Below are 20,851 nucleotides of genomic sequence, written 5' to 3'. Positions count from 1 at the left end.
GTGAAATACCCCAGGTCACTGCTGATTGATTGCATGCAATAATGTCATTATCTGTCACATAGCCTGATCTTTGCTGATTGGCTGGGATAAATCCACATTGTTCTGCAGCCTCATGATTCCTTGCATAATAAAAGCAGATATAGAATGTTTTTAAGATAGAAATTGCATTGGTAGTACAAGAATATATTCCGTGTAAGTAAAAGTAATTATATGAAAATGTCAATAATGGTAAAACATAATAAAAAAAAGAGAAAGAGGAACAATCAAGTAATCTGTTTTAACATTCTGCTACTCCTGGTAATAATGATTATACAGTATAAACTGGTAAATATACAATATTGTTCTTGCACTTGAAAACAAGTTTGACTTCATGATTTTTCATAGTAACTATCCATTGTCAGCTTCAAAAATGCTTTAATGAGCAATTTGCAAATATACCAACAATTATTTTATGTACAAAATACTCACGGCACACTTCATTTTATTTAATGGGTATAAAAACTGAAACGTCTTAAAAATCCAATCATTACGCCTCATTGTCTGAGACTCACATCTATTGAATGAACTGATAACATCCAGATGAAGTAGATGATTTTCAGATATTTGACATATGGTGCAATAAAACAAATCAGATGTACAACAGATAACCCCATATATTAATCATTATTTAATTCTCATAGATTTACTGCAAGTTTTACTTATTTTATTTCTAATCTAATCCTTCTATCAGAAGTTTGTGAAATTGTGAAAAAAAAAATCCCCATCAAGACTCATTGTCTTACCTTTCTTGGAACTAGTCATTCAATCAGATAACGAATTCAGCTCTACTGCTGACGCATGCTGTGGGTTTTTTATTTTCCTGTCTTTTAACTCCTTACCTGTTCGGTTTATTGCAAACATTTCTCGAGTAAGAGGTGCAATTCCTCACATTCGGCACAGAGTGGCAGCAGAGAGCCCACCGTACAGATGAAACCGGTTGCAAAGGGTCAAGCCTGCTGGTTCTGGTCCTTCTCGGTCCTCGCTCTAATTAGGCTTGATTTAATTAACTGATTAAGTTAAATTTGTTACCAGTCGTGGCACATACAAGTTAAATTTGCATGACGCCGTTTGCATTTACTTGAAGCAGGGAAGCAGAGCTGAGGAGGTAAAACAACTTCCACGACACCTGTCACACCTTTCAGACCAGCTGGGTGCCCTACCTGTCGTGCAACACATGACGTGCACGTTCAGTGCAGCTCGGACCAGGCCATCTGCTGCTGGCCAAAGGGATGGAGGCACTGAAGGAATGTAGTGTGTTAAATTTCACGAATAACAGAGCATCTTATTTGGATTCTGCCATTGTATGTGTGTATTCAGAGGGGGCCAAGTGGAGCGATGAAGTTTGCCATTGTCGCCCAGTGTGGGTGTTTTCAGACTCTCTGGCATGATCTGTGAGTTAGTGTTCTCTGTGTTACTGCCCAGTGTGCCCACTGTCTTTCCCACAATGCCCCATTCAGCCCTGGGCCTCCCCCCCCTCTCTCTCTCTCTCAGATTGAGCTGCTACCCATTTTGTGCCTCTGGCTACTCATCATCATAATCATCATCACCGTTGGGCTACAAACCAAATTTTCAGTTGTGGGATAAAATAGCGGTGATGTCATCTTTGTTGTCTTTTTCAGTAAGTCTTGTTTTCGTCTCCTTCCTCTCCTCTCTTCTTCCTCTCCCTCTCTCTCTCTGTCTCTCTGTCTCTCTGAGCTCCCAAACACAAAAGACAGAGAGGCCACGACAGGACCCCAGTGTATGCTGGTTGCCAAGGATACAAGGAGACAGTGTTGGGTCTTTAAACTGCCTCAGAAGGGTGTGTGGAGTTAGGGGGAGTTGGCCTTATTTACATGGGAAGAGGACAAGAGAGGGAGAGAGAGGGGTTTGAAATACAACTTTTAAGCAGCTTGTAGGAGTCCTCTGAATTTCAGCTAAAATCATTCCACCGCTCAGTCATCAAATATTTACCAAGCAGAGGAAATCAGGGGTTGTTCATTATGTGGAGAATGCTGTGCATACATAGCAATATAAATCAACCTGTCTTTCCTTCTCACTTTTTGCTCATTTTCTCACACACACACACGCGCACGCTAACACACTTTGATTGTAAGCTCTGGGAGCCCTGGGCCCCAGTGTTGGCAATGGGGAGCGCTGACTGCAGAATACATTACCAGATGCTTAAAGAGTGTTTCATACCAGAGAACAAGAATAAAAAAAAGCACAAAAACTCAAGTGAAAACAGGAAAAACGAAGACAAGGGTACACACCCATCCAGACATGCACGCACCCCCACCCATCTCTATCCACACACACATTCTCTCTTCTCTTTTTTTCTCTCTTGCTATGTCCACTCAGTGCTTCCACTCTGCTTCTTCCTGTCCAGAGGATTGTCAGCAGTGGTCACATTATGTCCCCCCTCTCTCTCTCTCTGTGATCAGTGGGTTTGCCTCCACAGTGCAGGCTCAACTCCAAGCCTGAAGTTCAATATCAACCCCCCCCCCCCCCCCCCCCCCCCCCCGACTCCACAATGAAAGCAGGAAGGGCAGGGAGAGGGCGAATGAGCCACCCACGGGTTCATTCACCACAGAAAAAACCCTCATGTGATTTTTTTTTTTGCATGTGAGAAACTTTAAATCTGCAGTTTTAAAAAGAACTTTTACTTAACTACAGGTATCGACAGGCTCGAATTTCTCAGTTTAAATGAAAACAAGCAATAGCTACCATGACACACAGCATGTGGGTTATTAGCTGTGGTTTTCTGAGGCTTCAGGGACGGACCGTGATCATGTGGAATATTTACTCTGCAGATGTTTAAGGGCGAGCTTGCACAATCAATTTCCCTTCAATTCCCCAGCCATCTCGTCCCCCAAACCTGAACCCCCCCCCCCCCCCCCCCGGTTTTATTTTTTTTTCTGTTATACATGTGCATGCCTGTGAGAAACCATGGTGAGCTGGGTGTTTTCTTCTCTCTTATTACACACATCAATGTGTGTAATGTCCACTTAAATAACAGAGGAAGACAGAGAGCCAGAACACAGGAAGAAAAAAAAAAGGAGAAGTGGGAAAAACATGTTTTGGCCATTTTCCCTCCTTTTTGTCTTTAAGTATCAGCTTGGGTTTTTTCCCCACCCCTTGTGAATCTGAGGAGTGTTTGGTGATTAGTATGCGGAAAGGAAGCCGATTTGCATAATTAAGTGCTACAGAGAAAAAGCAACAAAGTTTGTTAGTTTTACAACTATGAGTTTAATCGTTTACAAAGAGTTATTCCTGCTCAGAATACTTTAAAAGTTAAAAGATCATCGTTCAACACGTATCTTCCTTTTTTCATTTTAATTCTTTTTAGACACACATGTATTTTTTTTAAAAGGCAGAGACAGATACCATTAAAGAGGTTAATAATCACAGAAGTGGTAACAGTTAGTAACCTACACTTGGCACTGAAGAGTAGATTAATGTTGTACTACACTGTTAATTGTCACACCCATAGTATACAAAAAGGCACAGAAGGCAAGCAAAGGAGGCTCAAGTTAATACAGAGAACATCAGAGACTCCAGTTTATCAGGACATTGTGACATGATTACTTATGACACATGAAGGATAGTGATAGTTATCAAATTATTCTCCATAATAAGGCATAATGTTCTCATCTGAAAAGGTCATTTAATGTTATTTTCACGTACAAAATAGGATATAAAAATACATTATAAACTTGTTACAGATGTTACGAATGCATGTTTTCTCTTATATCAAGGCATCACTTGGCTTGTGTGTGTGTGCGTGTGTGTTTGTAAAACCGTACCACACCCTCGAAAAAAAAAAACAACACATGCAGAGACATAAGGACGACTTCATCTCCAGCAGCACAATCACCCGAAAGAAACAATAAAACAAAGACATAAAATGTAACACTGTTCTACGGAGGCGTCCGAACCTCGCATAAACATTTCAGATGTAGCTTCGATACTGCGCTGCACTTCCAATTCAAATGAGCCACCTTTTATTATTTTTATTTATTCTCTTGGCACCGTAATTTGAATTGAGAAGAGCCGTGGATGTAAAGTCGTAAAAATGGAGATGATATAATACCAAGCTGGGCACAATGCCATGATGCCATAGTAAAAGATTTAGGTGTAACATTGTTCCATCGCTCTCAATAAATAAAGGCACTGTTGTTCAAGCTCGCTGAATACTGTAGTGTGGAGAAAAAAAAGGCATCGTTGTGTAAGTCCTCGAGAATTTGACAAAAGGGGTTCAACCTTCCCTCCCCTTTATGTGTGTATTCATACTGCACAGGCTTGGCATTCGTCCTGTATGTGTCGTCTCAGTATAAAGACACGTTACCTATTAGGAAACACTCAGAGATACTTTGGCATTTTGGATTCCAGTTTGTTCTTTTTCCCCATCGAGCACCTGTCGCTTTATAATGAAAGAAGTTTTTTTTAAAAAGCTCCACGTTGGCATTTTATGTGTTACCAAGAGGAAATAAGAGACATTTTTGACGGTACGTGCTGTGCAGTATCTGACCTGTCAAATGCATATCTGGAACCGTCTTTTTAAAAGGAAAGCATGACAATACGTGAGCATTTGTAAATGAATTATAAATGTTATAATGTGAATAAGGTAAGAGAGGTGCCCGCTGAGGAAAAAAATGTATCAAAACATCAACATATCTCCGTCAGTTTAGTATTTATGGAGGGTTTCTGTGCTGGATAAGTACCACCATTATCAGTTTAGTTACCATGTTATTATTATTGCATCAAATGGACTGAAGGCATGGCAGCTCAGAGAGACAGTGTGGCACAGCCGGGGGTTATTTAGGAGCCCTTCACCAGTTTGTGGCCCATCCTCAGTAAAGTCTACTGCTTAAGGTTGTAATTTCGACTGGCTTTGGGCTATCGGAAGAAGGCACGTTTGGTAAAGTTTGGGTTAGGACTCGGTGATGGGCGGGGTCCTGAGGTTTATTCCCATGATCGCTGTCGTCTGGTTGGTTGGTTAAACAGAAGCAGCTGGGTTGCTCCCAATGTTCTGGTCTCTGGTTGGCTGAGCTTGGGGGAGTGGCAGGGCCGCGGGCCAATGAGCGCGCCAGCGGGCAGAGATGGGTGGGTCATCAGTGGACGGAAAGGTCAGAAGGTCAAGGGGTCATGGGTTAGTTGCCGTGGCAGCTAGAGTTAGACGGACAGAGACGGACAGACGTGGAAAGGAAACAAAAAGGGCACATAAAAGGGGGGACATAAAAAGAAAAAAAGATAGAAGAGAGATTAGTGTCAGCTAGTGGCGTCGGGATGACAACAAGGCAGATCTACTGCAGTCACACAGCAGGAGGCGCATTACACAAGAGCTGCACAACACCTTCATGAGCTCCGCATAACCATTCGCACAAACTTACATCAACCTCTGGGTGTTGACATAAGGAATGGCTGGTTAGCAATGCTCACATGTGCTCATGAATGCGTTAGCAGGGCTGAGGTTTAGGAGACGCCCCTCCTGTCATGAGACTGCTGCTATAGTGATACTACTCATGCTAGCTGGGCTACGTCTAGCACAGACAGACAGTGAAACCATGGACAGAGAGGGAGACGGCATGGTTTCATGTGGGTGAGAGAGTGACCTTTATGTCCAAGGAAAAAAGTGCTCAGGCCTCAGAAAAACTTTCATTTACTCACAAGTGGAGCTCATGTTTAGCAGCAGGCATAAGATCTTGATGATTAACTGATTATTGATTATGGTTTGATCCATTTGCTATGAAGTATTAGAAGAGCGCCTAAAAACTACAGTAAGCAAAGAGGCACCGTAAGAGACAGCGATGAGAGGTTAAGAGATGGTGATTTTAGAGGGACTTAAGAAACAGTTTCACAATAGACAAGTCTATCTGCAAGAATTTAGAGGCTTTGGTTTTCCTTAGAGATGTTGTTTTTTTCAATAGTCATCTTTATTGCCTTTTAGTGTTTTTTTGTCCATTGTGTACAACAAGAGCGCCACCGCTCACACACACATATATTGTAGCTAGCTAAGTCCATTTCTATTGCATAAAACAGTCACGAGGCCCGTGAATCGAGAAGGTCACCTCATCTTAAATACACAGAGCAAAACACTGCCTTCATTGCCACCTTCGCGGTGACTAAAACAGTAGTAGCTACACACTTTGAATAAAGTTTTACATGGAGACACTTCATCTATAAAAAGCATACCATAAAAACAAAAATAAAAATTTACAAACTAAAAAAAAACAAAAACAAACTACAAGTATTTCCAAGCGATCTTGTTCCATAAGCTTTATATAAGCACTTAAATCCTTACTTAAAATCCCTATATACAAATTTATTTTGCAGCTAAATACATGGTAACAGCACCACTCTGGCTAGGAAATAAATGAAAGATGTAAACAGCCCCAATGATAAAGTCCAGTGGGCGACCGATAAGACCACAAACAACAGTATTTCGTACAAAAGAGCTTGTAACACAGACTTCAGTAGTTATCACACGCTGTGTTTTAGTAGTAAAAACTAAAGATCGCCATGAATTGAAAGATCTTTAGAAGAAAGACAATCCGTTTAAGTGTCATGTAGTAAGTGGGCGTAACACAGGATTTCATCAGTAATAAAAAAATATCTGTGGAATCTAGTGGAATGAAGTTGGGTATAAATATGTTTCCCACAGTATTTGCAGGGTCAAAAGTAGTACTGAAGAGATAAACAACAACAACAACAAAAAAAAAAAAGTTTCTGAGAGAGGACTCCGAATCCAGAGTCACAAGGACCGAGTCACATGAATGGAACGATCCATTCTAATTGAGAGGTTCCCGGCCTGAGAGCCATCCAGTTTAAGTTAACAGGCGAGCACAGATAACCGCTGCAGCTGTCACCCCTAACATGGTTCCTCCCAATCCGCTCACTTATTTCACTTTCACTGCAACAAATACTGTTTCACATTGTGACCTTTTCGCCTGATACAGTTACTTCTTATTTAGGCATGCCATATTACAGACACATGTAAACTGAAATTGGTCCATTGGTCTGCATGCACACACGCTAACACTCACACATACAGATACACATACACATAAAGTGGCTGGTGAGCTAACTAACCTCTGTCTGTGGTCACTACCCTTTGGTAAGGATGGATTCTCTTGTCGTGGCGTCGTACCTTAGTGGTCATGGCACCTGCTAACAGCCATTGGCATCGCCAAAACAGAACACAGAAGGTTACTCATCAGAAAGACATCAGACAGTCCACCCATGGCACCAACATCAGTGAAACCAGGAATTTACAAAGTGTTCAAGGCTGAGGGTGAAAATAAGTCAAACACATCTCGCTTCTAAGAGAGAGAATCTTTTGTTGTTTTGTGGTCTTCTGTTCTCTAAAGAAAATATTAAACCAAACCACTAATTTCTCATTAAGCTTCACTAGTAGATTCAACATCAGCTGTAAGCAAAGTCACTCTATATAGCTCTGTGATCAAAATAAGCTTTAACATAGGTTAAATCACAAACAGCAGCTCTAAAATATCTATGGGTTCACTAAAACAGGTTAAAAAATTACAAGCGGAAGCTGAACTATTAAAAAAAGTTAAATAGCTGTCACACCACAACACTAGTGTGCTAATACAAAGAGGAAATTAACAGGAATGGACACTTGACTACATAATGACTGTTGAGGAATCTGTCATCCTAAAGTATAAGCAAACTTTGCATGTTTGCTCTGTGGGATAAGTGTGTAGGAGGATGCGAGGGAGAGGAGAAGGAAAGGGGAGGAGGGGTCTCTGCAAGCCAGTCCGTGTGTGTGCTAGGAAGGGTTGCTATCGCTTAGCCTTTGGTTGGGAAAGCCATACCTGCAAAAACACAGGGAGAAGGGACTGTTAGCCCAGCAATGAGCTTCTGCATGCATCTATATATGCTGTGGATGTATTACAAGAGCTGGATATGGTAGCCAATTTGTCCCTGTGGCAAACTGGGCCCTTTAATTAAGTTAAACTGAAAACTTTGTCGCTAAAATGCAGTGAATAAATAATTTATTCCTGCTTTTTATCTTTTAAAAGTGTTTAGAAACACAGTTATCATGATTTATCGTAGTTAACTGCCTTGAAATGCATCAAGATTGGTACAATTGCTGTATTGTAACTGTATGGTGATAGTGTCCAGTGGCAATTATAGAATCTTTTTAGCCCTTGGACAAAATTTCACAACAGGGCCCCTCCAACTAAATAATCTGATACCACACCAACAGCAGTCCTGTAAAACAAACAGGTAACACATTAATCTAATTTTTATTTTTGCAACAGCACCAAGCTGACTGATTATGACGTTTTAATACTGTAACTATTAGCTTCTACGTTCATCTAGCCTGCAGGCTACATTAACAAGTAAATTGTAAACAGACTTCCCAACTCACATTCAACTGTCACGTCATGGCCAGCAGATCTGGACACACCAGGCTGCTCTGCTAGCTACGATAACAAATGGCAAACATCAAAGTAAACAAAACAAATTATTTGATGCTTGAGGAAGTTATGTTATTTAAGTGTCCGTTAACCAGCGTTAAAGCTAGACTAGCAATTAGCATTATATCCTGAGGGACACTTTCGTTGAGTTGTTAGTAGGGTTGTTTAAACAGATTCATGCGTGCCACAGTAGAAGGGGAGTGAGTGGAGTCAGGAGAGGCCCTGTTAGGGAGGTCAGGTCTCTCCTACTGTCATCATAAAGGATGCACATTTCCATTGCTGTAGTTTAAAGTTCGTTAGCCCTGGGGCCGGGAGCCCCAAGCAGCACCTCTGACAGCACTGCACGGTGAGCTACACTGTGATAATCTTATCTTTAAATTAAATGTAGTAAAATAATAATGTGCACTTTTATATGACTCTGCTAACCACAAACCTATAGATGTAGGTTTGGTGTTGCCGGATGCTAGTGCAGAACTTTGCTGTGGCCCTGTTCAGTATTTCAGTGTGAAATTTTGGGGGTAAATGGGAAGGGCGAGGAAAAGAAACCCTTACGGAAGGATTTTCTTTTCTAATGTTTGGTAAGAAACTTTTATTGGAGTCCAGTATCCAGTTCTCATAATACATCCATTGACTACGCATGACAGTGCAGGACTTTCCATTTTTATATACCTAATACTCCAGTTGAGTCAATCGGGTATTCCAATATGGAGGGCGTGAGTGTGTAGGGATACTCATAGGGCGTGTAGATGATTCCAGATTCGGGCCCTTGCTGCACCAGCGCCGGATGTGGATTGGCTCCCGGCACGAGAGTGGAGCTCTGGATCTGACGGATCAGAGGCATGAGTGTAGGTGTGGTGACAGGGGCGGGGTTGCGCAGGGTGGGGGGCAGGACGGGCGTCGGGCCTGTGATGATCCGAGGCGCCTGAGGGGTCGCTAGAGGAAAGGCAGCGGTGGCTGTAAAGCACACAAACATACAATAATGAAAAATCTGAGCACACACCCACATGTGAGCGCACACAAAGTGCACATACAATAGACAGAGAAGAAGAAGGGAGAACAAACAGTCTATTTAAAAGGAGAAACAGAGGCATTGTTCATATATACAGTGGACTCCTGTACCAAGACCCTTCCTTTGTCACCCACCAACCCTCCTCCACATGTATCTATGATGTCATCCTTACGCGTCTTGACATTGGCGTCTCTGTAGGTCCCATTGAGAATGGCCAGCTCCATCAGCTGCATTTTCTTCAGGTTGTCCTCCCCCTCAGCCTACACCAGCACATGCAAGCAGAGCAGCACAATCAGCTTCCTTAGCCATGACTGTCACTGACCAATTCACAAGCAAATGAATGAACTTTTGTCAGATTCCCTTCAAGAAGTCAGCAAATCTTACAGTATGCTAAAACTAATTAGCAAAATGAATTTAAATGTTTTCTAAAGGGAAAAACGTCAGGGATCTTAAACACTGCCTGTGACGAAGCCGAGCAGACCTTGAACATAGCCTCCCCACCACACAAGACATATTCAGTGTCAGCGACGCTAGCTTCTTAGCTCTAGTTACAGCGTGGTGAAAAGCTTGACTGATTTACATTTCGAGAGGAAGGTCAGCTGGGTTAAACTAACACATATCATTGACGTTATCCTGCACACAAACACACATACATGCACAACCATAGATTAACAGGTGTTTTAGCTCCTGACTGCCTTCACACACTCCTCACATACTTTAAAGCTGAGGGCTGGCGTGTACCGTGCTGTGACTGAACGGGAAGTGACGGCTGATTGCTGCAATAGACCCCCCCCCCCTCCCGCTGGGCTTTTCAATCTGTTTCTATTGTTGCAAATAATGCAGAGATGAAAAAGGAAGGGCTTTGTGATTTCGAAATATGTGCCTTTGTGGTTATGTGTCAAACACGGGATAATTTAGAGTATTGGTGTGTGTGTCCCTGTGTCTATATGCCCGTGTGTGCGCAATGTTCCAGTGTGATCACTGTGTATGTTTATGTGAGTCTGTAGGGGGGCAGTAGGTGGGCTGGGGAATGTGAGAAATGTTGAGGAGTGCAATCAAAATGTTCTCTTGTGTGGACAAAAAAAAAAAGAAAAAACATGGAGAAAAAGGAATACTGTAGCCAGTAGTTGGGAATGAAGTGAGTTGTGAACGAGTGAAAGCAGTGATGGAGTGGGGAGAACGAGTGAACAGACTCTCCATTCATTCCCTCAGCCTTTCAAACAACCCGGGGTTTCCATGGAAACCCCTTTATGCGTGTTCCCTAATTACCCTAACCCTTTACACATACTCTCTCATACACACAGAGACACACACAAAAAAAGGCACAAACACACACATATACACACACACTTTTGGTCTGACAATCCCCCTTCCCCCTTCCATGCATACCAACACAGCGAACTCTGATCCAGTCACACAGTTTTTCCCTCGGTTCTGTACGTAAAACGCTATACTGATACTCACAGCGGGCACGAGAAGTTTCTTGACCTCGTTGATGGCCCGCTGGAGTTTGATCTTGGCGCGGTTGTGTGTGTCCTCCACTGTGATCAGGACGTGGAGGTCCTCGCTGAGGTGCTCCCAGTTGGGCTTCCCTCGGTTCATCTCCTCCTGAAACACACAAACAGTTTAAGAAAAAGAAAGCTCTTTTTTGAATGCACCACACACAACCTCGGTCCTTTTGCTACGGAGAGGGAACAGGATTTTCACTTTTCTTTCTTCTTTGGCTCTGGTTCTGGTTCGCCCTCAAACTACACACAAGGCTCAAGGTTGTCTAATGCAACTCAGGAGGCGTATCAAACTCGTGGAACAACGTGCTGTTCTTCAGTGGTTACACAAGATTGGTGTTGCATTGAACTGAACTGAAGGTTTTGCACTCTCGAGTTTTTGTGTAACATCTCCCTAAATCTCTTTTGTCTTTAACACCTCCTTTCTTCCCTTCTCCCTGCTCTGTCACTTCGTTAAAACTGATAGTGAAATGACTAATAAATCAACGCTTATGAAGTCGTTGTCAAGTAAAACACCAACGACTGACACTGCTGCTGATTGCATTTGTCGGTTTCCTGGTAAACCTGGTTACACACATGTTTTGGACGCATCTGTGTTCCAAATAGCTCCATTATCTACTTTTGTGTGTTTCAGATAATTCATAGTTTTCATGTGACACATCATTATACAAGGGCCCACCTGGAGGGCAACACAAAGCTTTCTTACATTGCCTGAGTTATTTTTTTTACCAGCTTTGTTTTGCCTAAATGCCCGATAGCCGGTTTTTCGGATGCACTAATGAGCTACTCGTTTTTTTCGCAACTGATAGGGAAGAGCAGAGTGCAGCTATGCAAACCAATTGATTCGGCCATGTTCACAGCAACTCTGTCAATGGTGGGTCATTAAAACCGACATCAGACATAGGTTTTGATTAAAAAACGTCATGTAACCTTTTCAAAATATTACTGCCTTGTTTTTAGTGCCCCAGAACAATGATTCTCAATCTAACAACAACCAAGGAATCCATGTTAGATGGCATGCTTCCCTTAACTAGTCCTTACTATTGCTTTGACAAGGAACAAGTCCTTTTCCTGTCTCATCTCCCAAATGTCATAAATGTTGGCTCAGATTGAATAAACTGTACGTAAAACTGCTGTTCTTCCAAGAGAAGGTATAACCCACAACACATATGTAAAACACTGCAAATGCTGAGCTCTGGCACAGACTTCACAGCTTTTAGTGAAATGCTGTGACAGATGCAGTATATGGATTGCAGGTACCCAAAACTTGCAGTTTGTTTACACATCTTTTATTTTTTGGGAAGATCATCTAAATATTTATGGCTTACAACAGATGGAAAAACCAACAGGCTTGTGTTGGAGTTTAATGGAGTGTGTCCAGTATGCTGGAACAGGCGCCAGTCATGTAACTGAAAACGGTGAATTGCAATTTCCTATCATGTAATTCAAGCAATTTGAAGAAAGTCTGTTTGGGAATAAGCTTGTTATCGTCAGCCTCACGTGGACACCTGGGTTGGCAAAATCTGTTGGGTGATTCGGTCAGCCATACTAGTAAAAACATTACATTAAAACTTTATTTATTAAAAGAAAATACCAGAACTCTGATACTCCAAAGTTTTCTCTTTCTTTAGTGATGTAAATAAGTACATTCTGGAGATTTCCTCCTAAAAGCTGAACGCTGACCCCATTCTTTTAAAAATCTGTCAGACAAAGCAAGACATAGATCTTGGTAAATAATTTTCACATTTAATAAGTGATCCATTTAGAAAATGGATGATGAGCAGCATGAGATGTCATATTCAACTCCACAGGTAAGTCTATACTCACTCTGTGTGGATTAGAAATTAAGAGATTACAGTGGAGAGCCACAAACTCTTCACTTGCAACAATACTAGTGTACTTTTTAAGATTTACACAACTTATTTGCAGATACACATACGTTTTACTTTCACACAGCAGGTTCCTTCTCCTGTGTAGTAAGTCTCTTTGCTGAACTTCCAACTATTTTTCAGACTTCCACCTATTGGACCAAATTAGATCCTTTGATGGACTGCTTCTGGCCCCCGGGCTGCATGTTTGATACCCTTGGTCTAGACTAAAATATCTGAGCAAAGGTTTCAGATTTTTCTTAGGCATTCATGGTTCACCAGAGATCTTTTCCACTCATGTCTGACAGGAACATTCTTGGTTTTCAACTAAATAAACAACATGTGAATGGGACTGCTGTGGAAATTCACGTCCGCCCCCAGCATCAACCGCTACAGCTTTGCCTACAACTTTTCCTCCAGCAACTCTGTCAGTACAAATTTCCTTTTTTCAAATGCTTTGGTTTGCCATTGTTGTTGTTGATGTTAGCCTTAGCTTCAAGCACAGCGGTGCATAGAGGAGCTGCACATTGTTTGCGGCAACTTGAATAAACAAGCAGACACGACACTCGCAGTGTAGTGCAAGGGGAGGGAAACAAGCGATCTGGGTCGAGCCTAGAATAACAAAATCCGCCGAGTAACAAACCAAACAACAAAAGTTTGACAAAATGGCAAATTCGTGGCTTATGTGAGGAAACATTTCTTGACTATGCACAGTTTAGTTGCCAGGCTTGCTTCTTTCCTTTCAGTCTTCATGCCAAGATAAGTGAACCCTCTACAGTTTCAAATTTGTTATACAGAAATGAAAGTGATAGCAATCTCATCATCTAACTCCGAGGAAAGAATGAGCAAGCTTGTCCTTCAGAGCTAATCCTCTGAGTGAAGCTTCACACAACTTCTAACGCAACAGCAGAATCATAATTTTGTTTTTCAGAATTGACTGCCTGATATTACAAATTATAAATAGACTATTTTCCCAGTGAAAATAACTGCGAGGTGCAGCTACAGTTAAAACAGAAATTCCGAGATCTCATTGTGGCATTCTGGCAGATTGTGTCCTCTGTGGCTGTTTTGTCAAGTGAGATGTATCATTTTTGAAGAGCACTAAAAGTCAACATCTTTCTCCCTTCTCCCCCAGTTGCCTCCCACTGTGTCTCTGTTTTCCTTCCCTCTCTGTCTCTGTGTGTTTCTGTATGTGTGAGTCTCTGACTGAGGGGCGTGCAGGGTAGGGAATGTTCTGGAGAGAGAGAGAGAGAGTGAGAGGGGAGGGGGGTGGAATGCTGGACTTGCTCCACCTGCCGTTTGGAAAGCTTGAGCCGACTCCGTCCAACAGCAGACACCAGGGGAGAGGAAGGGAGGACAGATGGACCGAACACCAGGACAGGAAAGAAAAACGGAGCAGCAAAACTCAGTTTGAGAGAAGGAACAGACAGACAGACAGACAGACAGACAGACAGACAGACAGACAGACAGACAGACAGACAGATAGATAGATTTGCTCCCACTTAATCTGTCTCTCAGTTTCTGAGCCAACTCATCTCAACTCACTGCCTTTTCCAGTGGTCTGCTTCTGCGTACACGTCAGCTCGTTAGGATGACAATTATCATGGTCTCGGAGAAACATTAAACTGTGTTTGTGGCTAGAAAACTGTTACATCTAGTTGCTCTCTGTCAGGGTTTTTCCTGCATAGGGGAAATTTGGGTATTTTTAATTTGGAGTTTTACATGCAAATAAAATATGAAGTGAAGGAAAAAAGACTCATTGTTTCTCCTGTGCATGAACCACATGTGCGTATATTGTTGTCTCCCCCCCCGACCTCAGAAGTCCCATTCTGAGCCTGGAAAAACCCGGCTCTCTTCGTCCACTTCAGCCTCGCTCTCTATATCTATCACACGTCCCCGATGTCCTGAACATAGAAGCTAATCGTGCATGCTGCTGAACATGGATAAAATTAAGCTACTAGTTAAAGGTTAGACACCAAGATCGTCTACACCACAAAATAACATCTTTTTTTTTTAAAATTAGACTTACTAATATAAACATTTTATAGACCCATATGGAAAATATATATATAAATCTTATAAAGTTTGTATCTGTCTTGTGTGAAACTTGTATGAAAAGCATACAACAGTGAAAACAGATATAAGATCCCTAGAAAAATTATATAAATGAAACTTGTATGTTTTGGATACTTACCAAAACAATATATGAAAGTGGACACTTTCATGAGTGAATCATATAAGCCTTATATGATTCACTATATGAAGTAGGCCACATCTGATGCAAGGTTTTTCTATTTCTTTTCCATATGGGGATGCTTGATGATTCACTCAGCTTATATATCATATAGATTTCTACAATTTTAAGCCATGTTTCAGTGTGTGGTGGGTTAAAACATTGTTTCTCCAAATCACAGGTACTGTTAACAAGTTACAAAGCAAGTCTTAGCAGTTTTTAAATCTCTGGAGGAGCATAAAGGCTTTTCAGAGTCATCTCATTGTTGAGCTGTAAAGCATCTAAAACTAAGATCTATAGGAAACACACCAAAAATGAAGCTTTGACAGTAATGTCTTGCCTCAGCCAGAGTTTCTCCAAGTCGACTTTCAAGCTAAAAGGAATGTAAACCTGCCATGAAACACTATTACACTTTGATTTGATTTCTTCCAGAGTTACATGAAGAGAATACTATCACTGCCACAGCTAAAAGCTTAGATTGGCTGCAGACTGAAAAGAGAGGAAAACAGCCAGCTTTGCAATGCCCCGAGGCAACAAAATCCACCTACCTGGGCCCCACTTGTTAAAATGTTATATCATTTTCTTTAATATGTAAAAAAAACATAGTGAACAATGGATCTGAGGTGGAAAGATTGGAGGTGCAATCATTCTAAACCAGTTCCCTTCATCAATAGTCTTTCAAATTCATATTTCCCAAAATATATTTGCTCACTCCCACCTCCATGATGTCAGATTCTAGTAGAGTAGCTTTGCCTGATTCACCATGCAAAATAATCCTTCTTATACTAGCTATTTATGTAGACCCTTCAGGTCATCTTCTGCATTAAACAGCTCATTTAACTCTTCTCCCTTTAAGGCTATGCTCCTTTTAGCTAGCCTTCTTCTCATTGGCTGCCCCTCAGAAACAGAAGGTTTGATCAGCAGGTGGTTGGAGCTTCAAAGGTCGCAACCAGAGTTAGAATTTCACAGATCGAAGAAGAGAAACCAACCAAGCAGTTGCATTTTTGGTGCAATGGTATAACCTATTAGAATTAACCCCATCATTGAACCTGTGGCCTGCATAGAGATGACTGAAAATCGAGAAAAGTACAGCAGACTCACTTTTAAAAAAGATAACGTGAAGACGTATGAAAACAGTCCTAAATGTGATGATAAAACACACGTATCTTCAGCGTTACTTGGTGCGTTTACCTTCTTCTTGTCTCTCATGGAGCCCTTTCCTCGCACCATAATCTTGCAGCCGGTTTCCGCCTCCAGTTGCTTGGCCGTCAGTCCACGTGGGCCCAAGATCCTCCCAACAAAGTTGAACTGCGCAAAAGAGCGAAACACACAGATATAAACAGAGCTGAAGGAAGAAATGATTTGCTGCGCACTGCAAGCCAAAACTGTGTTTTTACTATGTGCCAGTATTTGTACGAGCGAGTGTGCCTTTGAGGTTTGTGCATCTGCGATGTGTTTGTGTTACTAAGAGAGACAAAAATAGCTCATTATATGGGTGCTGGCTGGTGCTCGTGGCATGACAGGATAGCGACGTTCTCTTAACCTTATCTGTCACTAAGACTGAGTGATTAACTGGACAGCTGCCCCCCTGTGTGTGTTTGTGTGTGTGCGTGTCTTTTTTTTTCTGCCACTATCCCCTATTGCTCTGTCTTTATCCGCTTGTCTGATAACAACTGTCCAGCTTCTTCCACCTTTTCTTCCCTCCAGTTTAACCAGAAGTTAACTTGAGTAATGGCTGCAACATATTTCAACCTCTAAGGTCACCCTCGACTTTCACCTACACTCACACAAATCCAGGTTTGTGTGCACACTCCTCTCTAAATTTAACCCTGATCTCAACCATTTTCCAATGTAGTCCTGCATGTGTCCTGTTAGTCCCTTGTCATGTGAGCGAGGACAGCCTGTCATTGTATTTGGTGATTGGCGAGCTGATGCATGGAGAAAATCATGTGAGTCGTTCAATGTGGATCAGCATAACTCATATTGAAGTGCTTAGCTGTACTTGGCGTGAGCAGGGATGTGCTGGATGGTAAAGTCTCTTCGCTGCAGTGCACTTGTCTTTATATTTGGTGGAAAATCTTAATCCACTGTTTTGAGCTCCTGTAAATATTTATGGTATAAACCTAAAGATGAAAACAGCGTCACAGTGGGGAGATTTACATCACAATATTGGCTTTTGGAGTAAACAAACCGAGATATTCCTGCAAATTATTCATTTATATGCCATTGGACCCACTGGCTATGGTTCGTTATTGATCTATTTTCAGTTCAGATTACATCACTGGGTGTAGACAAAGATGATCTCAGAATGAAATCAGCTTTTAGATGAAATCTAAATCAAAATGTCCCTGTGATCAAGAGCCATGCTGATTTTCTGGCAGCCTTTCTGCAACTAAGAAGAGATAAAGCGACAACAGTGAAAAGTAAACAGAAAGGTCAAAGGTCACTGATTTGCCCACTCACGTCTGGGTACTCTTTGACAGGCACGTAGAGCTTCTCCTGCAGCTGAGCCACAGGACCGACAGCTTCGGGAAGCTCCTCCATGTCCCGCCCGTTGAACATGCCGCCGTTCAGCGTGTCGTTGTACATGTCTTTGCGTACCCTGCCAATTTCTTTGGGGGGGGGGGGGGGGGGGGGGGGGGAGAGAGAGAGAGAGAGAAGAGGAGGAACTATGAAAGTCTGTCCATGGAGGAGGGGGACAGCAAGTTTCACATTTCTTTCTTCTCTTCTGTCCATTTCTTAGGACGATGACTCACCGTCGCCAGAATTAAAGGAAGCTCTGACAGACAAACAGGCAGGAGACAAGCATTCTGCACCACAACGTAAAATCTGAATGCTTTGCAATAAGGTGTCCTCCATTTCTGACAGCCTCCTGTCTATTTCTTTCTGTGTGACACACACACACACACAACTATAGATCAGATCGCTGTGTAAATAATGCGAGTGAAAAACAGAAGTTACTGGGGGTCTTAGTGACCTACCAGCCAATGAGGGTCCTGTGCAGGGCAGTCGTTCAGCAGCAAATATGGAAAAGGTATCTTATGAATCAATATGAGTAAGTATTAGTATTAATACTAGTATTAGCAAGAATTTTAATCTGTAATCGCTTTTTTCACTTATCAGCATTTTTTTGTGTACGAATATCTTGTTTTGTCCAAATATCAGCCCAGAGAGACACTTGGATAAGTTACAATCAATGAATTTGGCTTTAAAATTAACTTTAAAAATAGATCCCGAATGATTTTCTGAAACGTTTCAGCTCGACGAAACATCAGAAGAGACTATAAAACATATTAGCATACGCAGTCACTGAAAAACCAGAACAGCTGACTTAAGTGTAAAAATTTATTTCTTAAAAGGTCAAATCTGTGGCTCGGGTTTGCTACAGAAGCACCGTTATAAAACAGACTATGTTTGTCTGCCTGTGTGTTTGTTTAGTGCTGTCTCGATGACCAATGCTAGCCTCTGATGCCTTTGTAATGACACACTAGCACAATAATAACTGGTACTGGAGCAGACAAACACATATGTGACACATACACACAGACCCCTGGTTTGAACTCACACACTGACAAACACACTTACTTACACACACACACACGGCAGAATAACTGCCTTGAGGCGCAAATATCATCTGACCTAAGCACGCTGACAGGCACGTCTCCCTGCTCTGAGAGTGATAAGTCTGACCGTAATAACTACAGTAGGACGCTATAATTACAGCCACTGCTGCAGTGACACAGATGATCCCCTAATGACCAATTCTAACCTATTGGACACCAGAAGTGACTATTAAAGCAAGCACACAAACAAATCTGTGCAGACAAACACGGCTTTTGTCACACTTGAGTTAAAAGTAGCTCGAGGAAAATGAGAAGTGAAAGAAGAACAAGCAAGTCCAAGGAGAAAAAGACAAAGCAGGGAGCTGCAGCAGGCCTTATCTTAACACTTCAGCCTGTCATAGGACTTTATATATAGACTGGGCAAGAGTGCAGCCTTGGAGGAGTCATGTAGCCTGACAATGCCTTGCATAAACTTTTTTTTCTGATATAGAGGCCTTACGTCTGAGCAGCTTGCCCACATACCTCAAGCAGAAGACACAGGCAGCCTCAAAAATGGGAATGGCACAATGTCTTTCATGCTAACCATGGGTGTCACATTATCGCCACTGAGGGATGAATACGCTCAGCTGTCAGTCCTTAACACGAACACAACCAGAGATGTTAACTCGACCTCTTTACCGAGCTGTAGAGGTCGTCTGATATGAGAACAACCTTGCTGCGTCATGAGACTTGTCACAGAGCGCAAAGTCGGGACCTCTGTGATCCTGATGTGCAGCAACCGCAGCAAAAACAGGCCTTGATAGCTGGTAGCAACTAGAGACATTTGAGCTGTGTCTCTTTGCGATTCCTCTCTTTTATCTTGCATATCAACAAGTACAGCTAATCAGGTGCATTGATCATCTGTGCAGAAAGCATGACTTCAGGGTGTGTAAGCAGCCAGATACAGATATCAAATATTTTGCACAGTGACAGAGTCTCGTTCCTGCTCAGGGATGGGCTCAAGCATTCACACAAGCCTGCGCATTAGGTCACTGGGAAAGACTAACAACTGTCTGTTTGTTCCCATCACCAACTGCCCCTCTGTGAATGTGTGTGTGTGTGTGTGTGAGAGAGAGAGAGAGAGAGAGAGAGGGAAAGAGAAAGGGAGAGAGAGAGAGCTTTGCTTCTCTCAACAAATTAAAATGTGACTTCATGCAACAAACACATCCCCTACATCCACAATTTGAAGCCAAGAATGTGGGTTTACACTCACAGCTCGGCAAATGTTTTGATATCCAAACAGTCTTATTGGACTGTGAGCAGGATAATTTACCACTGTGTGATGTGGGTAACACTGCTGTTACGTTTCTGAGGAGCCACTGAGGAATTCCTTCAGTTAATGACTAATTCAATAAAGTCAGTCGATAACGGCCACTTTTTATGAACACTGACCACTAAACTGGACGAGAGACAGAGAGAGAAGATGGCCTCATCGCCCCCTGTAGTGTGACAAGTGGCTACAGAGTTCAAAGCTTCAAACACATGCGGGGGTTACCTTCATCCAGCAGCCGCTCCAGATGCGTGAAGATGCCGCTGAAGTTGGGCAGGGAACTCATCACCTTCCGGTCGTTCATCAGCTGCATTAGATAGTCCGGGTTGGACTTGGGTCTCTCCTTCACCTCTGTCTCCCCAACCATGGCTTTTGATTAAGCAATAAAGTGACCTAGCGAGCAGGGAAAACTTGATGAAGGGTTTATTTTCTTTTTTTCTTATTTATTATTTTTTTGGGGGGGAGAAACACACGCCCCGAAAAGCGATGCGAGGATCCCAGAGGACTCCGCCGAGCGCGACCCGCTGACCGCTTCTCCACCTACTGAGAAAATTCAACTCTCAACTCCGGTAAAATCGACTGTCTCCCTCGGTTAATGTCTCGTATGCGAGCCCTGTCTTCTTCCACACGGTTCCCCCCTCTGCCCGACTCTCCAGAGTTTGAAAAAGTTCCTGTACGGGGAGAGAGTTCAGCTCGGTTTGACACTTTGCCCGACTCCGCGCACTTCTCCGGCGGTTACAAGTTTACCATCAACTAGTCTGATCCGCCGCGGCTCCTCTGCTTATGTCCGCCGGTGTGTGGGTATTCTGCAGCGGGGATCGGCTCACTATCATATGATTACAGTACGGCAGCGAGACGAGTGGGCTATCGGGAGCGTGCTGCGCGAAGCCGATATCTGTGGATGG

At 42.5% G+C, this 20,851-nt stretch overlaps 1 protein-coding gene across 7 annotated transcripts; it reads right to left on the bottom strand.

Moving 5' to 3' along the window:
• Window positions 1-3,662: 3,662 nt before the first annotated feature.
• qki2 (QKI, KH domain containing, RNA binding 2) lies at window positions 3,663-20,851 on the bottom strand. Of its 7 annotated transcripts, none has more exons than XM_084937320.1 (9): window positions 20,172-20,851; window positions 17,538-17,686; window positions 16,266-16,382; window positions 10,933-11,076; window positions 9,641-9,728; window positions 9,129-9,413; window positions 7,851-7,874; window positions 7,108-7,185; window positions 3,663-5,184 (listed from the first exon to the last, which is right to left on the bottom strand). In XM_084937320.1, the coding sequence occupies exons 1-9, from the start codon at window positions 20,311-20,313 to the stop codon at window positions 5,162-5,164; spliced, it is 1,050 nt and encodes a 349-aa protein (XP_084793446.1). In that variant the 5' UTR covers window positions 20,314-20,851; the 3' UTR covers window positions 3,663-5,161. The 7 variants fall into 7 exon arrangements, with proteins under 7 accessions (XP_084793446.1, XP_084793447.1, XP_084793448.1 ...); XM_084937321.1 differs by having other exon boundaries at window positions 7,108-7,182; window positions 20,172-20,850; XM_084937322.1 differs by lacking the exon at window positions 7,851-7,874 and having other exon boundaries at window positions 20,172-20,850.

The sequence above is a fragment of the Perissodus microlepis genome, chromosome 8, assembly GCF_051167445.1.
Source record: "Perissodus microlepis isolate ML-2025 ecotype Zambia chromosome 8, ASM5116744v1, whole genome shotgun sequence".
NCBI lineage: Eukaryota > Metazoa > Chordata > Actinopteri > Cichliformes > Cichlidae > Perissodus > Perissodus microlepis.
Note: the sequence above shows the minus strand (reverse complement) of the source record. Positions and strands in the feature narration are given on the sequence as shown.